Here is a 26,248-nt window from a genome sequence, read left to right as displayed (position 1 = left end):
TCATTTTTGTCATCTCCCTTCCTTCACCCCATTTTTGCTTTGAGGAATGAGGGATTGATGTGCAGAAGATCAGAGGCAGCACGGAGGGAATCTTCGCAGCATGGTCAGGGGAGCGGGAGAAGTGTGTTCGTTCGTGAGACAGAAACTTTAATGTACTGCCTTCAGCGGCTTCTGAGGACCGTGAGGGGTGAACCGCAAATGTTTAGTGCTAAATACTCAGAATACAAAAGAAGGTGGATGTACATTTGATGCTTTTTAGCAGCCAAAAGACCTCTGCAAGATCAAAACAGCAACTGAGGAGAAAGAAACATCCTCTCCACGTGATACAGGAGAGCTTGTTTAGATACCCTGTGAGCCCTGACAGGTGGATATGGCTTTGTAGATATGAGTTGAAGACACATGCCTTTCTCAAACACATTTGGGAAAACCCCAAGAGGCCTTATAAAACAGCTTTTGATAAGGCTCAGTCTGTGGTCTCTAACACAGTAGAGATGAAAGAGGACAGCAAGGACAAAGAAACAGGATGGATACAATAAAAAAAAAGTTGGCCAGATAAAGGAAATAAATTCAAAATGCAAAACGATTTACACAGTAAAATGGAGCTTGGCTCAAAACAAAACAAAAAGTGTACAGGACACCACGTGTTGTAGTCATCTTGCCACACAAATCACATCACCACTGGTTTACAGTCATGGAGAGCATCAAAGGTACAATATGTAAAACCTCTCCACGAATCTGTTTCGTAAAAATGACATCAGGCGAACCACCCACATGTCAATTAAAGGACAGCAAAACCCGCTCATTCTTCAAGCTAGCGTGCATAAAACTGGTTATCAGCAAAGTTGAATCAGAGGATATTGACCCTGGCCGAAGACGTGATGGTTTACCGCATGAATGAAGGACACTTAATATTGAAACCATGTGTGAAGAAACCTCACGCTGTCCGCCTGTTGCTATTTAGAATCACAACACACACTTCAGCTGGACGCACAGCGAAGAGCTGTTTAAAACCTGGTGCCACATCAGCTTTTCTGTGTAGCAAATTGATCGGAAATACATCGAAATGAAGATGTTTTTGTTCAATATTAAAGAAAAATAAAAAAACTTGATGGCCAGCTATAGATGGACGCTAACCCCTGACTCACACTAGAAACGTTTTTTTGAGCCGTACGGTACCGCGCTGCTCTGCACTGAAATCGAAGGGAGCTGGAGATTTCTATTCCGCATCAAGACCTCGATGCAGGAAGTAATCCAGCAGCTAATTTTGTGAATGGTGCGCCGAGCCATACTCAAATGAAATAGCTGCTGACATTTGATGCCTCATGTAGTTCATTTCCAGATTTATGAGACAGCGAAAAAGAAGAGTTAACCCATTTCATCTGCTCCCGCACTGTAGGAATCGTTTTAGTTACTATTTTTTAGTTTGGTTTAATTGCATATGTTGAGAAGTATGATGCCACATAACAGGAGCACCCAGACACACTTCACACTTCACTTAAAATAGTGAGAGAGGAGGCATCGGTGTTCATGTTCTCTGCATTACTGGAATATTTCCACAAGTAAAAAAGATTTGGTGTTGAAATGTAAAAGTTTTGGTTGAAGAACACGTTTTTAATGTCGTGCACAGAATTAAATACAAACTTTTGATGCTGCACTTACAGGGAAATAAAGAAATCCTAATCTGTATGAACTGCGGTTTTTGCGTAGAGTTACCATGCTGTGTATGAAAAACTGTCATTCTGGTTTCCTTAAAAGTAAATGAATGGAATCTAACAAGAGTTGCGGGAGAGAAAAGCAGGAACAAACAAGCAGCTTTAATAGTTTAAAGCAGCATTATACTGCAAGGGGAAGCGAACACCATCTTGCAATCGAAAGAGTCTCTGAAGAGCCGCTGCGAAGTCGCCTACAGGCATGCGCTAATACAAAAGAGAGCGAAGGGGATCATGAAATAAACCATGCATTGGTTGACGGCAGTCAGTTAGCTTGCAAGCTCCATCTAGAAACATTTTCTCTGAATAATTCACAGATGTGTAAATAAATTATATCCAATGGCCTTCACCGAAAATAAAAATTAGACACATGATTGCTGAGTAATGAGTTCTCCTGAAGCAGATGTGACGTGCACGGATGGCCGACATGAAAAAAAAAAAGACCTCCACTTCACCTCAAAATTCATTTATTCAGATTGATATTCAAAGGCATCTTTGTGATGCTTGATTTGAAAGAGAATATTTCTTTTCTACGCCTGTCTTTGATAATGACTGTGAAATATTCCTTCTCGTACGCCAAGAAAATCACAGCCGCACCTGGGAAAGAGTAATTCTAACATTAGCCGGCAAACGCTGATCCCACAACAGACGCATTACGATCCTTTAATTTTCTCAAAATGACAGGTGGTCTTTTTCTCCCTGAGCGAAGAAAGTGGCGTTTCTGAATAATTCATGTGTACAAGGACTTGAACCGAGCCACCCTTAAAACACATAGCCCGATAACCAAATGTCCAGAAAGCTGCGTGTTTTATTTCAGGCTTGTTGCGTGTATTTTTGAGAGAAGCTGTCATGGAGACGATGAAGTGACCGCGGGGACAAGAGATATGTCACACAAAGTCACTCTGCTTTTCCTCCCACAGGTGCAGCAGCCTTCAGTCATAGGAGTGATGTTTTGTCATGCTCGGTGTCAGAGCCAGAGTGGAGACGAAACAAAATCAATATTTGTTGTAACGGACTCCTCTTTGTGGAACTTGAGATTGTGACCACAAACAGTAGGATAGGAGAGGCTTTGCATTTTTCCACCTAAACTTGACAGCTTTGAGTTGTAAAATAATGTGAGGTATCAGTAAAAAAAAGTGGTTCCGAATTATCGATTACAGAAAAGAGACTGCCATCGACTGAGCCCAACACATTCTCACTTCCAAATAGCGACTATTTACAACTGGGGCTGCAACCACTTTAATGGGTTCATGAGACAACAAGCTTAGCACAATGTATTGTGACATAACATCGAAACGTTGAAAGCACGTTTCACAATGAACACATCGGAAATTTATACTTACAAGAGATGCAACATTTTGAGAAATTTAAATTCAAACTGAAACAATAAAAGCTATGCAATTGTCTTTTTTATGATTTTTTTTTTTTTAACAACACAACAATCAAACATGCTGTTATGTTCGTGAATTGTTGCCGAATTGTTTGGGGAGTCAGTGACTAGTCCACTATTAAAATAGTCATCAGTTGCAGCCCATTATGTACTAGTGGACTCCCCCTCATTTGCATGTCGACGCATTCCACTATCAACTGACACACGTTTCACATTCCACAGTATAGTTCTTTCTCTCTGTAGCATCTATTGTGTCTTAGTTTATGTAGCACCTCAAATGCCATGCACTGTGCACAGAGTAATGGAAGTAAATCAGTCGGTGAAGTGCAAATGTCACGATGGATTGTGCTAAATAAATTGCGAAATAGACCAACTAACTTTGAAGTCAAAGTAGCGTTGAGAGTGCACAATCTTCCCCTCCAACCATCCAAACCCTCCTTTTGGAACGTGGTGTGGGAGAGAAAGCACTTTACTCCAATGACACAAAAATGCAGCAAGGCAGACCTCAGCGTCAACATTGGATGCAAAAAAAAAACACATGCAAATTGACACCAAGGGAGAGAGATTGTGTTGCCCGCACACATCTGCAATTTGCACTGCACACAATTAAAACTATTAATGCAAAATAAAAAAAAGTAATAAAGTAAAAACACAGGTCCATCATTTCAACGGACTAATTCAAAACCATTGGTAGGCACATGTCTATCAAACACAACCGATTATCCCGCCCCCTCAATCGAACTGCAATGAAAAATTGAATAGTCTTGAGGCTTGGAGGAAAAGTCTGAAGAAAGAGGGGGTCAGTCTCGAAATTCAAATTGGAGATTGCTTAAACCGTTTTAACCTCCACCTGACTTTTTGTCTGCACTAGTGGAGAAGCTGCTATGTAGTTGGGCCCGCTGTGGTTTAAAAAAAAAAAAAAAGAAGACAGAAAGAAGGGCATCAGGAGGAATGAAAGGTTAGAGATGTTTTTCCATTTCAAATCCACTGCTGTTCCAAACCTGTGGTTTAGAGATGTTTCTTGCCTGAGCCCGATGAGACAGACATCTGAAGACAGCTGCTTACACCCTCCCCCTTATTTACTGGTCCTACCCTCTTTCTCTGTCAGTCACACAGAACACTTCCGTCTGAACCTCTTCCCTCCCCTGTGCCTTTTGCTTCTAAACTGTGCCTCTGACCAATAACACCTTTGCTCCCATCTAAAACCGTTCATTGCCTTTCTTCATAACTCCACCATGTTTTGGAGTCTAATGCGACGGCACTGTCAGGAGTCTCCTCCTGGCTCTTGTTTCTCTGACGCGACACTTTCTAAATTAACACCCCAACAGTAACTGCTGAAGCCCCAGGGCTTGACCTCACCGTTACCCACAACCCCGACTTCACAGACACAACGTAGGTTTGAACTGAAAAAAAAAAAAATGGGACATTTCGCGTTGAAAGATCGCGTTGCATTTTCCATTTCTAATGCGAAGCCAGAGGAAAATGTGGGGCAACAGTGTTGAACGTCTCACACCTCTACTCTCACGTAATTCATCACTTGATACAAACCCCAGTCACTGACCTTGTTGGGAGCTAACACATGGCTGCTGTCACTGTTTTGTGGCCTATATAATGGAAGTCCTTTCAATATCGCCGGAATCCTATGAAACCAACCCCCAGTTTAAGATCATGGACGTTCCAGGCACATGATTAATGATACTGTTAGTGATGGTAATGAGCGGCGGGACTTTCGCTGTGCCCTTTCCCTACATTCTTGTGGCTGTGGCATCTGCACACCTCGCACGTGGTGAGAAAACCTTCAGTCATTTACCTGGCGAAGGGCAGAACGCTGGCATTTGGAAGTCCCAAGAATATTAACATGAGGAACTTCACAGACAACATCACACTTACACCAGTCAAGCTGGTGTCAGCAAAACAAGACGTAAAAATGGAAGTATCATTTTTACATCCATCTAGCACAAAATCCAAAAAAAAAAAAAAAAACTATCTGAAGCAGAGTTCTCTCTTTGTAGATCATTATTCATTTTCAATTGAAAATACTATTAGAATGAATGCAATGTATGTGTGATAAAATGAGCGTGGGGGAAAAAATGCAAAAAAGTGAAAGAAATAAAACATGTTTTATTCATCACAATAAAAAAAACAAAGTCATAAACAAAATATTTTCCATCATATTTCCATCTTACCCCAATAACAATGTATGAATAGATGACTATCAACATTAATATGTTAAAAACAGCTGAAAGAAACAAAAGCTTAAAAATAAATAATAAATGGTCAATAATACTGTGAGGTACTGAAATGTAAGAAAAAGTGAAACAAAATGGAAATGAATGGAATGCAACAAAGAGAAATGAAGACTGATATCAGAACACAAAGCGTTTTACATTCTGGGAGAGTCACAGGTGGCCACCTGAACTGCCATAGTCAAGGTTATTTTATTAAATATAAAACCATTGTTTACTTATCACTAGGCCTGTCATGATTGCAAAGTTTGCTGGCCAATAGGTATTCCAACAAATTATTGCCAATAAACAATATTATTGCCAACATTACGATGCCAAATGAACCATTGATGTAATAATAATAATAATAATAATAATAATAATAATATTTTTTTTTATTTCTGTCCAGTTTAACATTGTAGTTGAAATGTCTTTGAAAGAACTTTTAAATATCTTAAATTAAAAATGAATTAATAAAAAATGCAATACAAAATGCAACCATAGTCTCAGTGAACAAGAATTGAGCTTAGTAACGCTGCTCCACAAACAAACAGTATCTTGTGTTGCTCCTCATGGATCTCACTCGCTTGCTAAAATGATCCAGTGCTCACTAGACGACTGTCTCTGAGGTGACCGACAAGAGGGTTCACTCAGTTCATTCTGCTGTGACACAAATGCCACCGGAGAGGTGTCTGAAATCGTGGGGCAGAGTGAACCCTCCTGTCAGACCGGCTAGTTAGCAATCGGGAGAGAGGAGGAAATGAAACAAGCAAACAAACATGGCGATAAATCGACATCGACAGGAGTTCATTCAATTATCGTACGACTAAATGGCTCATCGATTATCGTGACAGGCCTAGTTATCACTGTTTCTTTCATGTGAAGCTATATTGTTGCTATCAAAAAACAGCTAAATGGTGAGCAAAATGAGGCCAAAACTAAATGAGAATTCAGTAAAACTGAAATAGTTTCATCATGAACTACAACAAAGAGGAAGACAACAAAAGTCAGAGGCCCAGAGTAACTTCTCAGGAGTACAAGAGTGTTTCCTCTCAGTCACTGGTGACACTCATTATGCTGCTAATTGAACTTTAAATGTCATCCATATTACTCTTGCTGAGTCACTGAGACGAAGTGTCTTTGTGTAAAATAAAGGACGTCTGCGTTTCTCTCCGACTGTTAAAAATACCCAGCAGACAACGTCCTTGACTGAAAGTGTTCTGCGTAGTCATCTGCACTTTTGTCCCAAAACTCTTGCTGTAAAAAAAGAAGGGTGTTTAAGCAAGTCATTGTTTTATCGGATGCATTATGGAAGATCAAGAAAACATGACCCACATACGTTATGCAAAACTATCTTGTGCTACACCCACATCAAACTACGCAACAAATTTGATGTAACTCGTGCGTTTTAAGTGACTAATTTGTTCTTTTCAAAATGTTCCTTCCCTTTCATCTCTCTCTTTGGATTGTTTTTGTTGGTGTTTTTCCCTACACTCTCCGTCAACGTGACTCTAAGATGTGGTTTTATGGCAAGCTTTGACCACGGTAGCAAGTGGTGGAAATTCTCTCATAAGTCTGTTACGCAACTTTTGGAACAAAGGCCAATTATGCTCCTTTTATTTACAAGGAGGTCTGTTTGCCACATCTGGCGCGGTCAAGGTTCTACTCTTAATCGATTCATTTTTACCGTCGATAACTCTTTCACTACAAGGTCACGAAGATCCCATTCTGAAGTGCTTATTAAAAGGATTATACGGAACCTCAAGGATAGAAACGAAAAATGCGCGAGCCCTTAAATAACCATGTGACGTGCTCTGTTCATTCCATATGTCATGGGTTTCAACTTAAATTGAATTATAGTTCCCTTCTAAGTTACAGCAGGAACTCCGCAGTCATCTTAAAGCCGTAAAGGCTGCTCAGGAACTCTGAGGTGAGATGTCACGTCTCACCGAGTAGCCGACTCTTTGGCGATGCTTCGAGAGGTGCTAACATTCCACTCATGTAACAGAGCCGTGACCGCTGCCCATCTCATAAACAGAGGCTCAGATCTGTGTGTGTGTGTGTGTGTGTGTGTGTGTGGGGGTGTGAGTGCTCTGTCAGATAAGAAATAAAGGTGAGCGCGCAAGTCAGAGATGAGGGACAAACACAAACAGTGCAATGCTAAATCCCTTTGATTGAAAGTCTTATGCACTGACAACCTATATTTAGTGAGGCATCAGGTTCCCAGATTACAGGCCGACAAATCTGACATTCGCCTGCTTTCACTGACAAACCTAAAGAGGCTCACAGACAGGCTGAGAATGGCATACGCGGGTCAGTCACAACTATTGGCACTTGTATTCAAGCATGACCCCTATGTAGTCTCTCCTGTTGACCGGCCAATCTCAAGGTCAATGAGCAATGACCTCGAAAACGTGCCAAACTGGTGGCATTCATTTGCTGCAAAAGAAAGTATATTTCATTCAATTACTTATTTTTATCTTAAACTAGAAGTAGTATCTTATTGTTGGGAATTATAGTAATAGTCTTTTCATTCAAATTCCCACAGTGCCTGAAAAGTTTAAGACACCTAACGTAAAGAAGAGAACTGGGGTATGGACCTCGTGTGACTGTCTTTACAGTAGCCTTCAAGGACCACTACTGAAGACTGCCTGAACAGTTGAGTGCTTATCAGCACTAACTATAGGACACCAAATACATCTTCTTCAGTACATGAATGTGCCAGCATGGTTTGTTTGGTTTGATGAATATGACGGACACATTTTTGGTTTACTCCCTGCACCAAGACATTATGTTGCATGATAGCTGGCGGTTATCTGCTGTTAAGCAAAGTAACTTGAAGAGTTTTCAATGTAATTCAATCACATTTTCAGGAAATATTGGTGAAGCCACAAGGAATTCATGATTAATTTTGGTGGTGTTCCGCATTTCCATCCCACGTTCGTAAGACTACTGCTGCACCACAGACATTACAGAACGTGCCACAAAAGATCGCCAACAGCTTGACACGCGAGGTCTCACATCACAGTTTCCTTTGTCGTGGGTTTTGCTTTGGTCGATTCCACCTTATAAGTCCATAAGATTTTATTTGCTTTATAAAGTCAGGTGAAATGAGCTCCCTGTTGGAGGTCTGCGCTCTCTGGGTGCTTTTGTAGATATGTTTCTGTTTGTAACTGAAGGAAGAATATTCACGCATTATGACCGGATGTATCAAACATTAAACACAGGCTTGTCACCAGCAGATTCTCCCAGTGTAGGGGGAGTTTTCTGCTGTTTTGGTGGATATGTAGTCACATATGACGCACAATGACTATACTACTTTGTCATCAGTCAAGGATGACTCCTCCCCTTTGGACAGACAGTTATGGAGGACCAATAAAGTGGACATACAATACGTGAAAAAATTCTTGGGGAGAACCCTGATATATCTATATCTATGAAAAAAAAAATAGTAATTTTTTTCAGATTCTAAGACACAGTATTTCATTCAGTGTAATTACTCAGTAGTTAAACAGTTGTTACGTTCGAGTGACTGGAGAGAGGGCATTGATATTACATTAGATTAAATGACCTTTATTTGTCCCTCAGTGGGGAAATTCAACAATATATTGAACACTTATTGCAACATTCACTGAACACACAGTCATCGCAAAGTGTGAAACAAAAAAATTGTCTCCTGTGCAAGAGACACAGCAGCACAGCAACAATTTTAATTCCTTCATTTGGGTCTTGCTTCTACAAATAACTAATAACTAAATATCATAACTATAATCTCATAACAAAATATTTATCTTTTTATCTATATGTAGACACTGGAAATGCACTCAAAACACTAACACCAGCAAGGCAGCAACACTGATTTTCACTGTTTTGAAATCTTCTAGAGCAGAATACGGAAATGTAGAGTTGTTCTATTGAGCTAACTACCTCGAAAGAGAGCGCTAACATTCATGTTTAACAGTTTGGATTCTGAGGAATGTTTACAGAAATACATGCAATCGAGCTCTTAAGAGCAGAAACTGCCTTTCAGTTCGCGGACGTTCAGTATCTTCAGCTGAAGACATTTCTTTCTCACTGTTATTTCATGTAGATTTTCTTCCCATATTCTAGGAAAACTGAAAAAAAAACCTGTAGAGTTTTTGCAGAATTTATCAGTTTGATTTACGTCAAAACTAACATAAAGCTGAGAGGCTGACAATAGCCAAAGGCACTCTCCGTTCAAATCCTTTTAAGGAAGACATGTGAGCGGGGATCTTCCTCTTAATCGCCTCTTTCAGTTATTTATGCTTCAATTTAGGCTTTTTTTTCCCTCCCTCTGCTCTCATGTCATGTTCTCAAGTCAAACTCTGGAGTACATTTTAGTCATTTTTGCCGTCTCCTTAAAGGCAACTAGTGTTGAGCTTATATGGACTACAGTGAGCCTCTCACCTATATTTCACTGATGTCACGTCGCATTATGTGAACTCTAATTTCAGAGGTGGTGATCGACTCCTCCGTATTAAGACCCCTCCATTATCCGTGGAACACGGACTACATCTGTAAGCTGATTAACCAAAGCTATCTTTTCAGCATTTCAATTAGAAAGATTTTGAATAGTGAAGCAGATTGCATGGCTTTTATTCATCGCTGGCATTCTTAGAGCTTTACACTCCAATTCTGTAATCCAAGAAAAATATTAGCCGTGCGGCAGTAAAGTTAAAAAAATAAAAATGACGTGACGGTGGCAGATATTTAATACGAGCATCAGAGATATGAGACGTCTCGGCTTAAAGAGAAATCAAAGATGGCCAATAAAAAGGCTTTTAAAACAACTAATATGCCGTTTGTTTTTGACCCAAATTGTTTTGAAGCCTGTAAACAGGGGCTTTGAGCCTCTGAGAGCAGAGATTTAATGGGCAGAAACCAAAGTTCCAACCGCAACGAAAGCTATCGTTACACAACTGTCTGCCCAGAGAAATAGTTTACAATGAGAGCAGTATCAATCCAAGCGACTCAGAGCGTATACGTTCATTCAGAAGAGGCCACTTAGTTTAGCCATCAAATCCAAGGAACAAAAGCACAGCAAGCGCGTTTTTTTTTTTTTTTTTTTTATGATGACATTCCAGCTGAAGCCAGAAGAGGATCTGTATTATCTATGTCTGTTTAAGGTATCCAGCTTTATCAAATACCCACTTGACACGGGAGTCATCGCTACCATGTCTGGTTTATGAGACAGTCTGACTCTGTAACACGGAAACACACATTAATCCATTCAGCCAATGATAATCCAGCTGTGTGCTGGTGAAAAGTCGACATGACAGACAACCACTGCGGTGATGTCATACCAGTTTGTATCAGGGTCTGTATTGGATCAGCCAGTGACATCATAACCCACTTAAAACATCAAAAATGCATGTAAAAGGATAATAGACAATAACTTGGGTTCACCGAGGGCAGCAACATGGAAAATAGATTGAGGCCGACCTGGTTTATGACAAGAAGAATTTAGACCCGTATCAATGTACATAGCATTAGAGAAAAGAAAGAACGTGCTGTCATCTTACTCGGCTTTAAGCCCAGAAAAATCATAAAAATAAATATTTAAATGACGCAGCTACATGATGGTCAACTCCTATAAATGGAGAAAAACTTAACTTTTAATTATAAGTATCATTAAAGCCAGATAAGGATTAGCCATAATGGTTTCATGAGGTTGTGACTATAAAAGGAAGCGGAGGACTTAGGCAAAGTGACAAAAATCCCGACGAGAAGGAGTTAAATTGAAAATTAAAATGGAGTTCAAGGCTGTTACGCGGATTAGATCATGAAAAAGAGGCGGAGATGAATAAAATGAAGAGCCCAGGAGGAAGAGGGAGCAGTCATCTTGGGACTGAGTGTATGAGGGCGGAGGAACACGCTGTAGGTTGAGAGAGTGAATGTGTAAAAAGAGAGGGGAGAGAGAGAGCGCTCCTGAATGGCAAGTGCGGCAGGAAGCGCTCACAGAAAGACGTCGCGGGAAGACAAAAATGTAACTGAAAGCAGCAGGAAATAAACAGAATGAGCGATACTGAGGGCTCAAACGTTGCAGAAGAGACAGCAGATGGTGAGGATTATTCGGGACTAAAATACTCTGGGATCTACCGAGCGTAGGCCACAGATATTAACCAAAGAGTCCATCTGCCAGAAATAAACCCACAAAAAAAATGGCTTTTGCGTCCACTATCGCGACGATGATGAAACGCTGCCTAGATGGCAAAATAACATTGACCAAACAGCACAATTGTGTCTGGGACATCAGAGCATGAAGAAAAAAAGCCCACTGCTGATGCTCCTCCATTACATTGTGGCTCCTCAAGCGTGCAGTTTTTACAGATGGCTGCCTTTATAACGGTATGGCAGGTGTGTGTGTGTGTGTGTGTGTGTGGGATATTGTATGCATTTGTGTGCGATTATGACTGACACCATAAGACACCCGTAATCCACATTTTGTGCTCATGTGATTAGGCACTTGTGTGTGTGTGTGTGTGTGTGTGTGTGTGTGTGTGTGTGTGTGTGTGTGTGTGTGTGTGTGTGTGTGTGTGTGTGTGTGTGTGTGTGTGCAGTAAAATTTGACATAAAACCAACTCACAAATCTCCCCAATAATGCCTTGCTAGCTTAACACACACACACACACACACACACACACACACACACACACACACACACACACACACACACACAGATACAGTCTAATTCCTCCTAATCATCATTCCTCTCTTGCACACTGATGAAAGGAAAAGAGGAGACAGAATTAAGAGATTTGGAAGAGGGATCAAAACTTTTTTTCTCTACCTTTCCCAGCGTGCAGGTCAAGCCACGAGCCTGAAGAGAAAGAAAACACAGAAAAACACAATAATTACTGCTTTGTTCCAGAAGAGAATCCAGGGCAGATCATGCAGAGCTCTCCCCTCCTGCTGAAGTCATTTCAAGGCATCAAGGATTGGCTTCTCTCGGTGGGCAGACAAAGCTCGCACCACACCGTCTCTGTTCCTGTCAGCAGCCACACTCAATACTCCGGCTGTAATTGCCTATTGAGTCGTGTCACTCAGGACGTGTTCTTTATACTCCTGCAACAGCAAGTCATTGTTTGTACAATCTCGCCTCAGCGTTCATGTCCGACACACTTATTCGCCGCACGGTCTTCACATGGAAGTGAACAGGTGCTTCACAAATGTGCTCAAATGTGACGTTTCTATAAGTGCAGCGAGGAGAAGGGGTTTCAAGGTTGAGTTATAGTGTTGGTAACTGCCAGAACGCGGCGGCGAGGGAGTCAATTCGATGTCCTCTGAAGGCAGAGAAACGTGACTGGGTGTTTATGGGTGTTATTGACAAATGATGCACCATGCCCGGGTTAGTTAATTAAAGCCTGGTACTGAGCATTCAGTAATTATTGTGCACGGATGCGTAGCCGCCGAAAAGTCAACAGAAACGTGTGCTAAATACATCAAGCCACGTGTTAACACTGAAATGCAAATCTGTTATGTACACACTCTCTGTGCATAACTGATGACATTGTTAGATTATGGCTTAAAAAAAGCATTTAGACACGATAAAATGTCAAACATGGCAATACAAGTTGGAATATATAGGCAAAAACACATGACCTGAAGTGATCCTCAAGCCCCCCTCTCCTTAATGTTTGTAAACCCAACCCTTCATAGACATGAATTGAATTGAATGAAAATATAATATGAAGTTTAGGTTTGTGTATCGGGTACTTATGCAGAAAACCATAAAAAAGAAAGTGTATACTCTCTCCAGTATTACAAGTTTGCATCCTATATTTCTCATTCTCTCTCTCTCTCTACATATATATATATATATATATATATATATATATATATATATATATATATATATATATATATTTTTTTTTTTTTTTTTTTTTTCTATTTAATCACTATTTATGATAACAATCTTACTGTGCATCAGTTTCGTGCTGAGTGATACATGGTTAAGTTAAATTTTATTAGTGTCCTATATGGTAGTGTTGTGGTCAAGACCACTTCAATCGAGACCAAGATATTCTCCAGACTGAAGAGTATTAAGATACGACAAGACTAAGACCAAGACATTTTATATAAGGAGTCGGCAACTGATCGGCAAGTGAGTCAGGTTGTCAACAGTCGCCAGACTCCTCATAGGTGTTTGGGTATCCTCCTGGTTAGTTGCAACCAAAAACAGCACCCACTGTGACCCTCCAGTAGATTAAAAAAAAACACAAAAAAACGCAAAAAATGGAACAAAAACCCAGTATTCTTACCAGTACCAAATATAGCAGTTTTTTGTCGGTCTTGACTGGTCTTGAATAGAGATCCTGAGTCCACCCATCCTGAGACAAGACCGAGTAAAAATGCATTCGAGACCTAGACGAGACCGAGAGACTAAAAAGGTGGTCTTGACACCAAGACCAATTTCGAGGACTACAACACTACTATATTGCTTTTTATGAATTTCACAGATATGGCTCATTCCCACACAGTAGCTAACTCTCACCACTACGCAGGATTTTGTTGCTCGCTCCGTAAGATACCGATTACATGGAAGTCCTGCGATGACTCCTCCCTCGCTGCTCGTAACCAACCAATTAACAGCACAAACTAAGCACAGCATGTGCGCTCCCAACTATAAACTCAGTTCCGGTGACTTCCCATGGTGCTTGTCAGTCGAGTCACGCAATCACGCTTTTGTCACCACAGTATGGATGGACTTAATGCTGCCAAGATTGAGCATGATCACATCGGACCATGGCATTACAGGACTGATTTATCGACATTAAGGCACTCAAATGCGCCATATCCACCTCTGCCACTTTCGCCCGCAGCTCCAACTGTTAGCAAGGAATGGTGACTGTACTTTGGCTGAGTAGCTAATGGCTTCAGCTCTGCTGAACTAGAGTGCTTACCTTCCATTTCTGAAGACTCCAACAAGTGATCTCATTTAATATTTGGGATGAAAATTTGAACTTGGCCGAATACCAAATGATACTGAATACCAATGATCCAATAATAATAATTTTTTACATTTTTTAAATATTACATAAATAGTCAAGAACATATTTACATACAAGTTCATGTTTAGATGATATTATATCATATTTGATGATAGAATATTTTTGACATTTTTTTTTATATTTCAGACTTCGCTTTTCTAGTAATAATAATAGCTAAAACAACATTTCCCATGATATAATAGGCTGATAGGATAATATAAACCGAAGGCACTAGATAGTGTGGCTGAACACTTTCAACACTGGATGGAGAGTTTGGATCACACTTTCCACTTAAGCGTTGCCATAACGGCGGATGGTCCCGGTTGCACTTGATACTTGACATCAGGGACAACAATGAAATGACCAAAGAAAGGGGAAACGTGTAAATGGGTCGGTAAGTCAACATCAGTTTGACTTGTATTTCACTACTCCTGTTCAGACGGTGGACGGAAAGCTCAGCATAGGTGCGATGCTATGCTAACACAACGCAAGCCCTTTCAGGAGAACCTGGTTTAGACTGAACTCATAAAAATAACATTCATACTGGAATTTAACAGCACTTCTCCCTGTCAACATGTTAAGATAATCGACATCACAGCCAGCTGCGACATCCCCAGCTGAGGGTTGGTGAATAACTCATGTGATACCGACGGACTGGAGTCACTTGATATGGAAACCATCCAGAAATCTTGTTTGTCTCGAACAAACATAAATGTTGCGCACAGCCAGATCTTACTTCCCGACAGGTCAATAGTGAAAACGTGGGTAATATGATATTCCGGAACATCAAATTAGATACATGTCTGCTGTGCGAAGTGGGATTTACTTTATTTCATCGTCATGATGGGAGGCTTGTTTCATTGCCAACTGCCACTGAGAACATAACAGAAAATACTTTGTAGATGTGTTTGCCGCTTCAGTTTTGATACATGATAAATTATGCAATCAGTGGGAATTTAAATGAATGTTTTATACGCCTGCGGGTGCCAAAATGTGCCCACCAACACTGCTAGAAGTAAATTTCCCTAAACAATATTTTCTCCCCGATTCCCAGAACCATGCTGCCCTAAATTACTGGTTCCAGTAGGGAATTAATGCACTAAAACAAGAGGAATCATAGAGTTCGACTTCCTGCTGGAGCCAGGATGGGAAGAGACGCTTCAGTCAAGCAGGAATGGTTGTTAACTTTATTAAAATGTAAGTGAAATGGTTTTGAATAATTCAGTAGTTTGAGAGATTTCAGAGTCAAAGATTTCTATCAATGCTTAAATGAAACATTTCAATGATCAATTTTATGATACAGATATATTTTTTTCTAAAGTCTGTAGCCAGTTATTAAAGTGGGTTTTCAAGAAAATGCATATGGGTGTTTCGATGTGTCCTCACTTGGGACCCCTTGTTTTATAGGACTGAATGGACACGGTCCACCAGGCTGTAGGAAACAACAAGAGCCACCGTGGCATACAAATACGAGACACACTGACATGAACGCACATAGTGCTGGCATGCAACTTGGGATTCTGTCCTCATGTCGACTTCAAAAAAAATCTAAGACAAATGATGAGGACCATTTTTAGCAGGTGAAGCAATATTAACAGTCAATTGAATTTCATTATTTAATGTCTGAACTAAGTATTTTCTTTTGACTTTTTAGTCCATATATACAGTATAGGTTAAATTCAGACATCACAGCAAGAGTGGGCAATAACACTTCTCCAGGGGCCACATTCTATGAACTCTTGTCGGGGGCCTTCAAGCCTGAAGAAATGAGGCAAAGAGAAAATAAAATGTCGACATGATGGGAAAACTGAATGGAAAAAAAATAACTCAAATGAGGATATCATTATGAAATACATAAGTTATTAAAAACATACACAAAAACATTGATTGTTCATTTCATGTAACACACATTCCATTTAAAGATTCTTGATGATTCTCATATTTTAAAATCTATCTTCAATTCCAATGTACTTTAAGGGACAAGAAATATGAACAAAATACAACAAGGAAGTTATATTACAGTTGCACTCACAATGAAAAATAAATATATTCTTTGAAAAATGCACAAAATAAAATTGTCAGAAACATTATAGTGGCAGATGGTCTCTTTTCGAATGTTAATTATATTGTATAAATCCTTCATATAAATCAAAACTATGTGTTTGAGCACAATTAGAGACCAAATACAACATACTATATAATACTATATAAATACCGCTCTGCAACTTGTGGTGTGGCGAGTTAAGAGAGGCACATATGATAAAACAAAGTGGAAACATCACAACAAGTGGAAACACAACACACTTAGATGTGGACATGACTATAATGGCACGTTATTAAGGGAGGAATCCAAATCCAAACATCATAAGAAATGACAGCAACACATCCGCTGCACATGGAGCTAAATTCCTCACAAGTGAGGAGTGCTGCATATTGGTGTGAGAGATACCCCTCATGGTTCTTAACTTTTTTTTTTTATTGTCATTAATTCAAAGAATGCCGAAACTCCACCGTTCGCTTCCTTGTTTCGCTTCAGTCGAAGCGCATTTGAGGGCGACCACATTGGGGAACCACTGCCACTGTTGAAAAAGAAATCCTAGGGGAAACCCTGCAATTCAGTTTTAATCTGTTTAAAAACAAGGCTAATAATAATAATAATACAACTGGGACAAATAAAGAATCTCTAATGTAAAATAAAAGTTTTAAAAATGGGTTGTCGTTGTCCAACTACATTAAAATAATTGTTTAATGCCAACATCTGCGTGGATCTGGAGTAGCAATGGAGTCAGCTTCAATGTTGTCCTGATAGCCTTCAGTATAAATCCCTCAGAATTTGTGAGCGTTACAAACCTGACACCAGGCTTGGCTGATGTTTTTATGGCTTGTGATCAACATGCCAGCGATCAGCTGCAGACCTTCAAACTAACAGCCATGAACGACCTAAACGGCGAGCAGGCGAACGAATTTCACGAATTGTTAAGCAGCAATACCTGCCCAGACTTGAACACATGTTCAAGTCCACCATGAAGAAGCATCGAGGCGCCAGTAAAACAGGCCAGCGACTCACTAACCACAATGTGCACAAAATAAAGGTCTAGATGAGGAAGAAAAATACACCTGAAATTAGCATCTGATCAGAGCAACAAGTTGGTTATTTTCCTCGCTGAATGTCATTATGCTCTTTTCTTGCGTCTGAAGCGACGTGATTGCTCACAGCGTGAGTCGACCCCGGGCCGGTTGAATTTAATCTCAACCTCTGAGCACTTTGCAGAGAAATTTCAGACCATTACCAAAGCTCAGCAATTGGCAGTGTCTGCCAAACACCTCTGAAGGAATGGCAGTTTCCATGGAGACCACACCGCCCTGGCTGTAAACCCTCTCACCAGCAGCTTAAAAAAGGAGTGCTAAAATGCAACATATCACAAACCAGCCTGCATTTCCATGAGACCTGGCCTCTGGATAGCTCCATCTGACATTGCATCAGTTGGAATCAGTGCCTTTCTGTCTTCACATATGTTCTACGTTGGGTTTTGGAAAATATCAATCGCAGCTTTTTGACATATCGAACTGTGCTCAAGTATATCTTGAAACTGTGTCATGAAAGCTTGACATTCTGCAGCTTCGACACAGGAAGGCTTGTTGGTTCACCAATAAATATGTCAAGTCAAAAACAGTTTTATTAAAAGCTTTCTAACAATTTAAACAATGAGAGTAAGTTCACTTAGACTGAGAGAGATGATGCATCAGGTTTATTTTAAAGATTTTTTTTCACTCTGCGCCTTTTCTAATTGTTGTACTTAATATTTACATCACTTGAACTCCTATAAGTAGCACTAAGTAACTTATTAGAGGAGGAGTCATGGACAACGAACAGCTAAGAATGTCATCACATGTGGTGAAATACTGCACTTGCAAAATGACTTTTTAGGTTTTCAATAGCTTCAACACTCAAGCTCCCTCATTTCAGCCGGCAATGAAAGAGTGACAGGCTAAAGATGTCAAATGTTTTTGTGTGACAATGTTCTGTTGCCGTACGTGTGTTTTGGTCAGTGTGTACTTTGATAAAGGACTCGTTTCAGCTTTGCTTGGTTCCTGCATCGCAACAATGCGTTAGCATTGCGTTAGAGCCGATGACTCTGGTAGATAAAATCAGGAGACAGGGTCCATTTCCAAAAAAATGATATCGGCCAATTGCCGATCCTGCAAATTTAGGGATATCCATCGATTGATCGGTGCACCCCTATGGTTTTCACTACACTTGTGTCAATACAAGTTAGCGAACAGTGGCACATTTTTTAGCGTCACAATAACAATTGGGTGTGAAGGTAATTCATACGTTCTTGGCCGGCTCTTGGTCTGTTTCCTATTTTCTCTTCCAGGACTATTTAGCCTGGAACTTATGGCAAGCATTTCAAAAGGGTTGGTTCATTGACTGGATGGTGGAATACATTCTACGGGTGACTAAAATGTGTCGTGTTATTGTGAAATTGTGACAGGCAACATCTAGGCAGTTAAAGAAGCCCAGCTGCAAATATGAAGCCGAATGTCTTACTTTTTACAATTGAACCTATTGAACCTATTGAAAGTTTGGAGTAAGTATGACGAGACGAGGGAGGCACCAGTAGGTCCCAAACCCCTGGGCCGGGGACCAGTACCAGTCCGTGCATCAATCGTTACCGGGCCGCACAAAAAATTATTAATTATTTCTCTCTTATGTATTATCCGAGTTTGAATGATCTTTTATTTTGAAGAAAAAACTTTTATTTAGAGAAAAAGTCCAGCTTCTCACACATGAGAGTCATATGAGAGCCAAAATGTAACGCACAAGCTCAAAAATGCAAAATGAGTCAGAAACATCCGTCTTTGGAAAGTTTCTTTACAAAGAGTAAAAAGCTCTGTGAAAAGACAGGAGAAGAGAAGTTTTAACAGACAATAGCAGGAGTCGTACTTGAAATATGGATTTATCATGATCGGTGACTCCCACGTGCCAAGCACACAAACGTGCAGAGGCCTTATCTGACGGTTCAAAGGCAACTTCGGGCCACATTCAAATGGTCAGGCGTCGACCGGTCCACTGTGATAGAAAGGTTGAGGCGTACACAGTCTCCCCTTAAACAACAGTGAAGACACCCAGCCACTCTCTTTCTTGCTTGAGAGACCTTGCTACGGTTTCTATGGTACATATGGTGCAGATAGCTTCAATGCCATTCTCACATACCTATTAGTTTGGGCTACTTTAGTCCAAAACTTCACAGTTAGCGGATAAATTGTCCAAAGAAATGGAGCCAGACATCCTAATTTGGCAACTAATTCAAAAGAGGAAAAGTCAAAAACGCCTCCGGTTCAGCCATCAATCCCCGCTGACTTGTAGAGCAACAAATAGACATAAAGATATTAGTCTTAATTGAGCTGCAAAGTGGCAGTTTACATCCCCCCATTTCGTGCCGAGGTGATTATCATAATCCATTAAAAACTATTGTGTCTTAAGTGAGTCCATTAAACAAGCAGAATTTTTCTTTGCAGAGGAAAGCATGCTCAGTGGGCCCAGCTGAAACGCAGCTTCCAGGGAAACAGACACATCCCAGAGGCCGCGCGTGGCTCCACGCGTTCAGCTGGAAGATCACCAGGTAGAGAGCGGCCATAATGCAGACAACGTGCCCAGGAAGCGCTCCCTCAGGAGGTGGAGCGTCTCTTAAATCGGAACAAACTGCGTTGTTCATAAACACATCCTTGGCATACGTTCACACATGGTTTCATCGCCGACGGTGTTCACACCTGATTCTCTCCACTCCTGAGCCTTAATCAGGTTGTTTGTTTCACAAGAGATATGCTGCGCTGCTTCCTTTTTTCTTTTGGTGATCGTGAAGGTGCGAAGAGTGCGTGTGCTTGCGAGTCCACTGTGAAAAAGAATCTCCGTCCTTGAAGACTGGGGGAACAAATTAGAGACTTTATTGGACGGATCATTTTTCATCTTCACCATTCTCAGCTATCAAGGGTGTTTAAAGATGTTTTCCTTTATGGGGACTGATTTGTTTGTTTTACGTTTCAGCCTGCAAGCCTCCCGGGCCCTAACCTACATTACAGCACAAAGACTATAAATCATTGATGATCAGACCTTTTAATATTGCGCGTAAAATATTTACGCTCACCTGAAGAGCTGGCGAATGCGAAACGGTAACTTGTCTTCCCGGTAGAGGAAAATTATTACATAAATAATGCTAAACCTCCAAAACCCCCCTTTTTTACGACGCTCACAAGACTGGAAGTCGGAGCGCAAAATGACGCAAACTCTGAAAGAACACTGACGTTTTATCTTCTCATCGCAAACGCTTGTTTATCTAAATGGAGCCAGTGTTTCCTATTGGCACTATTTCTGAAGCCTCATCAAAGAAACGTTTAAAACATGAGATGGGGTGTTCAAATGGCTCATTTAAAAAAATAATGAGCCTCTTCAGTTCTCTCGCAGCTCGAAACAAATCTCACATCTGAAGCAAATGCAGAATAATCGTATAATCCATTCATTATCGCCAAGGAAGGAAGAGTCTCCAGAGGTCAATTAAGCCGACGTGTGAGGAGAGAAGCCCGGGCTCAGACGTCCTATAAGTCAACATAATAAAGACGCATGCACGTACATACCAATTCACTGAAGATGCCTTCCACCAAATAAAGAGTGGAAACACCTTGTAAACAAACTGAGTGCACTGGTGCATTCATTGAGCGCAGGACTGTCCTTTCATCCCGAGTCAGGCTTTCATTACACTGTCAAGGCCAAATGGGAGTTTAGCACCAAAGTGCCCAGTTATGATCTGCCTATGCTTTATCCTCACAATAGGTCCTTCAACAGAGCATCTGCCAGGGTTAGGAAACACAAACATGTGACTCAAGAACCATGATTTCCCCAGAAGCAAGAAGGCTCTTCTTCTTCTTCTCCCTTCAGGGGTGGCCACAGTGGATCACCCTCCTCCATCTCACCCTGTCCTCCGCTTCCTCTTCTCTCACACCTACAAACCTCACGTCCTCCTTCACCACCTCCATAAATCTCCGGGTTTCTACAGAGGTTAGACCCTGGAATTCCGAGCTGCTTTTCAATGCACTTCAGTGCAGATGACAAAGAACAGTTGAGGTGGTTTGCTTGAATCAGGCAGACCCAGGACCAGAGATAACACGTAAGATCCGGCAAATAAGGCCTCCTTTGGAAATGTGAAAAAGGGAACTCCTGAATCAAGTTTAATCCACTCACGTGAAACTCAAGGCCCAATTTTAAATGGGCCTTGAGACAATATATAATTGTCTCGAAATTGAAGTCAAAGACAATTTACAAAAAAGCGGAAGAAGGTCGTCCTGTGCCTTTGTGGGTTTTCTCTAGACACTCCAGTTTCCTCCCACCATCCAGTGGTGAATTGGTGACTCTAAATTGCCCATCTAGTGCATGAGTGTTCATTTATATGGGTCTCCAGCTGCTGCTGCAGTAGGGAATAGTGGAAGAGAATAAGATGAGTAAATATGGAAAATACTCCATTAATTCTAACTGGTGACTCTGCCGTAACCATCTGTGGCACGTTACCTAATCCAACAGCAATTGACTTCAGCCTGTGACTTACACTGTGTTTAACATTTTGGTCCCTTTCATGACTGAGTTTGACAGTGGTGGTTTCACCAATTCACAGCTGAAAATACATTTTATTTCAGGTTAGTTTCATAAAGACTGATCGATAGCGCCCTGCTTGTTTGTGAATACATCGTAACCTCAGTTAAGCATGAGCAATTTAAACGTACTTATGTAAGAGTGTACTCCTCCTCCCTGTGAAACAGACGCAAGACCAACCAAAACTGGGAACACTATCACAGTGTGAGGGCATCTTGGGTGAAGACCATCAAAGAAAGGTCACGTACAGTCAACCCTTGACTACGTTCCAGTCCTGCTCTCCAAAAGTCAATATGCAACCACCTAGCAAAACGTTTTACTCGATGAATGGAACCCACTGTAAACCAGCTACACACTTTTGGAACGCATGTCAAACATATACAAATGACGTTTTTTTAACTTGTGTTACTGTTTTCTCTTAAATATTTTTAATTCAAACCCTGCATTTGGACCTTGAAAACAATGACAGAGGTTTGAAAAGTAAGGCTACCTGGTTGGTCCTGCCAGTAGCATGAGCTTGTCTGTAACATTAAGCTTTGCATGCACATACACTCAATTTCCGATTGTAAGTACATTCTTTGTATTTAAAAAAAAAAAAAAAAAATCAATAAAACAGACCACCTACATGATGTGTTCCGTGCTATCCGCTTGCAACACGATCGCCAACATGCAGCGGGGATCCTTGACCATAATAATGTCGAACTATTAGCCAGACATGAATTTCATTCTTTTTTTGAGGCTACAGAGAAGTGTCATCGACTGAAATATCAGTTGTGATCAAGCTTAAATAATATAGCAGAGGTCCTTAAAACGTAAGTAACAAATCATTTTGCAGTACAGAAAGGGATCAACATACTGTAAGATCACTCAACAAATAGTTAGGACTAGATTGTTTATGCGCATTCCACGATGTTCTGGACAAGACAAACAAAATACGGAGTCAACTCTGCTTCAAGCCTTGGCATCTGAACTGTCTCTACATCATTCATCATGACAGGCCTCTATATGGTACTTCCCTGTAACTGCAGCTGCCACTGTTCCTGTTCTACCTTGTCTACCTCTCCTCTTCAGTCTCTTACCAAAGTATTTACACTCTCAGAGTGATGTTCAGAAGTTTGCACTTATTTATTGATGCCCATGCTGCCGTCACCTATACAAGAGCTGGCCTTATTGCTTGTGTCTTGTTTTCCATGTATTACACTGAAAATCATTTGACCGACTCATGCTTAATGTTGATGTAAACATCAGCTTTCCCTATGTCTCCTGACGAAAGCACTGACGGCAAGAAATGAAAAATTCAACGGATGCCTCACTCCATTCTTTCCCAGTGTTCCACATGTATCAACAACGTTCCAACCCACCTGCAGGCAGCCTCACCTGGGCTGAGGACAGAAGCAGCGCCTGGTGGTCTTCATAAAATATGAGCGCTTCTCCACACTTGTGTTGAGCATGACTTTTTCATCTTCAACCAGACAGTATAAGGCATAATAAGTGCAGAGCAGCATGTAGTTTCTCACAAAGCCACTCAGAGCACCAGCATGTTCCTTGTACTAGCTCCTCACCAGAGAGGACACACCATGTAACCTGCTGTCACAGGAAGCCAGGCCCAGAACTTCAGGTTTGCATGAGCGTGGGGATCCGTACTTTTAGGGCCTATTCGCTCTAAATTGGTCCCAGTGAGATGCAAGCGCACCGACCGGAGGGCTGACCTCCAACGCTACATTTGTGTATCAAAGAATTGTTCTCTGTCAGGCAGATCAATAAGCCACACACAGCTTAAGTCCCATTAATGATGGTGAGGCTTGTTGTGGAAAATTAGTGGCCATATAATGACCAAGGCCAAGAGCTGTTTTTAATGAGGACCGCCAGTTCGATTTTGGAAGAGCTCAGCGTGTTCATCCTCAGCATCACAGACAGAGAGCCACTACCGAAACCGATACATATATATATATATATGTGTGTGTGTGTGTGTGTGAGTGTCAGGAAATTATCTTGTTGCCGCTTATCAATGAATTTGAAGAATAACAAAATGATATTTAATTTAATTTTGCAAGTATTGAACTAAACATGGAACAGATTGGTAGTAGGGCATCACAATAATGGCAAAAATTGTCAATACAAATTTCAAAAATCATGTGTTTTCATAAGGGAAAACATGCTTCATGTAAAAAAATATACAAACAGTAACAAATGTGAAACAAAACTTGTAATAATAAATAAATAATAAATTAATAAAGTAGAAATACACAAAACTCACCCAAGAAATTTGTATTTACCAATGACTAACACAATAAATATTCAACTACAGAGTGATCATCAGATAAAATAAGGGTCTCTGCCAGTACTAATGTCACTATTGAACGTTTTCTTAAATTTAAAATTACAACCATGAAAAAAGAATAGCAGCGAGAGTTGGCATGTCACCATTGAGAGGGGCTGTCAAACCCAAAGATAGGAGGGTAAGAGAAACTTGAAAATAAAACTCCAGTGATCACATCATGTATAAGTATGAAATTACACTTTATAAATGCACAGAAAATGTTGGTTTGTTGTGTTTTATTTAATTTAAACTGCATTACATTTAAAGATTCTCTATGTGTCTCATACATCTCAAAATCTACTTTGAATTCTGATGTATTTTAAGGGACAAGAAATACTCTTAAAATGGCCAACGGAAAAGACAAACAATTGAGAAAAATCAAACCAGGAAAGTTACATTTCAGTTGCATCATAATGAACAAAAACAATGCACACCACAAAAATGTCAGAGACAACAACAATGTTAATTTTACATAGTTTATAGTCTCACTCTGACTCCATGAGGGCCACATAAATGCAGTCAAAGGGCCACATTTGGCCCCCGGGCCACACATTGCCCAGGTCTGATATAGACCATGGTCCAAGAATGTTAAGGGCAGATAATGGCATGTCAGATAAACGCGTTCCCTTTCAGTGGAATGCACGACTTTAAAAAGCTGAAGTGGATTTAAACAGTGTTTGGGAATCTTTGCGTTTCATTCCTCAGGACTTCTTCTTCACAGGCTGTTAGAATGCCAAATAGACGGATTGATGCGGGAAGTGGCCAACAGCCGTGTGTGCGGAGCTAAACTACTGGTGGATGGTGCCAGAGCAGAGCTGCACCGCACTGGGGTCTGGCCGCTGTGGCCGCTCAAGCCCTGGCACCGAGAACAGAGGCTCCCTTGTTTGCCAGAAGCTTGTTGACAGGAAACATAATGCGTTCACATGATAATGAGCCAGAGAATCCACGTCTCGCCATACCACTGCGTTTCACTCCCTTACACACTGTACACGTCGACACACTGAGCAAAGTCTCACACATAAAACATGTACTGACGCACAGTCTGCCACGCACATACAAATCGGTGTCTGGAGCAGAGCTGCCCAATAACTGGTCTCATCACCAAGGAGACGGCGGCGCTAAGCGGTCGCCTGGCAGAGACAGACTGGCATTTAGCATTTCGGACCCCACAAGGCTTTCCAGGCCTTTTTCAAAGTGGAGAAAGGCAGAGAACGATATTCATCATTGGAACACAAGCAGGGAGTGGAGCGCGGCGGTGAAATATGGTTTGACAGACACATTAAAGGGTAAAGTGAGTCAGAAGAGTGAGTGACGGTGCGAACAGAGGGCTGGCTAGCAACCCATTGACAAAGAAGTAAATGGGTAATTTTATTGCAAGGCAGAACAGCGCTGACTAGAAAAGACTGCTGTGTCGAACATTAAACGCCATCTGAATGCTAAGAAGTGTGCAAGTGTGATTTCAGTCCCGCGTCACAAACGGAGAAATCTATTAATACTCGTGCCCACCTGAGTCTCTACCCGGCTGCGGCGAGAAAGCGCGGTGCAAATGAACTGTAAATTCTTCTTTTTTTTTTTCGCAGTCCCACAATGGAAGGCAGCGAACGGAAATGAAAAGGGGATAAATTGAGCTTTTGAGTCGTCAAGAGCCCTCTGCCCTCGGAAGAGAGAGAGAGCGGCAGATCGAGGAACGACACAAAGCAAACAAGTGTTAAATGGTTTAAGATTGGGGGATTTAGGCTGGCGCCAGATGTTTTCGAGTTGAAGGGGGAGGAGGGAAGAAGAAGAAGTCGTCGAAACTCACAGAACGCAATTAATACCGACACGGAAATGAGGTCGCTCGCGATTCACTCTGGATGACCAATTCTGTTCATATTGTTGAAAAAGCCGCGGCGTGTTGAAGCGCGTTGTTGTCTTTATCTAATCTCCCATTCACGCAAGCCTTTTCCTT

General features: G+C 41.0%; 1 protein-coding gene across 1 annotated transcript in view; it reads right to left on the bottom strand.

The window, feature by feature from the left end:
• igsf11 (immunoglobulin superfamily member 11) overlaps positions 1 to 26,248 on the bottom strand; it is a 111,226-nt gene that overhangs the window by 62,501 nt on the left and 22,477 nt on the right. The window contains exon 2 of the mRNA XM_053873616.1: positions 12,136 to 12,165. Within this exon, the coding sequence (XP_053729591.1) occupies positions 12,136 to 12,165 (30 nt within the window). The remainder of the gene's footprint in view (positions 1 to 12,135; positions 12,166 to 26,248) is intronic.

Source organism: Synchiropus splendidus, chromosome 8 (genome assembly GCF_027744825.2).
Source record: "Synchiropus splendidus isolate RoL2022-P1 chromosome 8, RoL_Sspl_1.0, whole genome shotgun sequence".
NCBI classification, from domain to species: domain Eukaryota; kingdom Metazoa; phylum Chordata; class Actinopteri; order Syngnathiformes; family Callionymidae; genus Synchiropus; species Synchiropus splendidus.
This window is presented reverse-complemented; position numbering and strand designations above follow the sequence as displayed.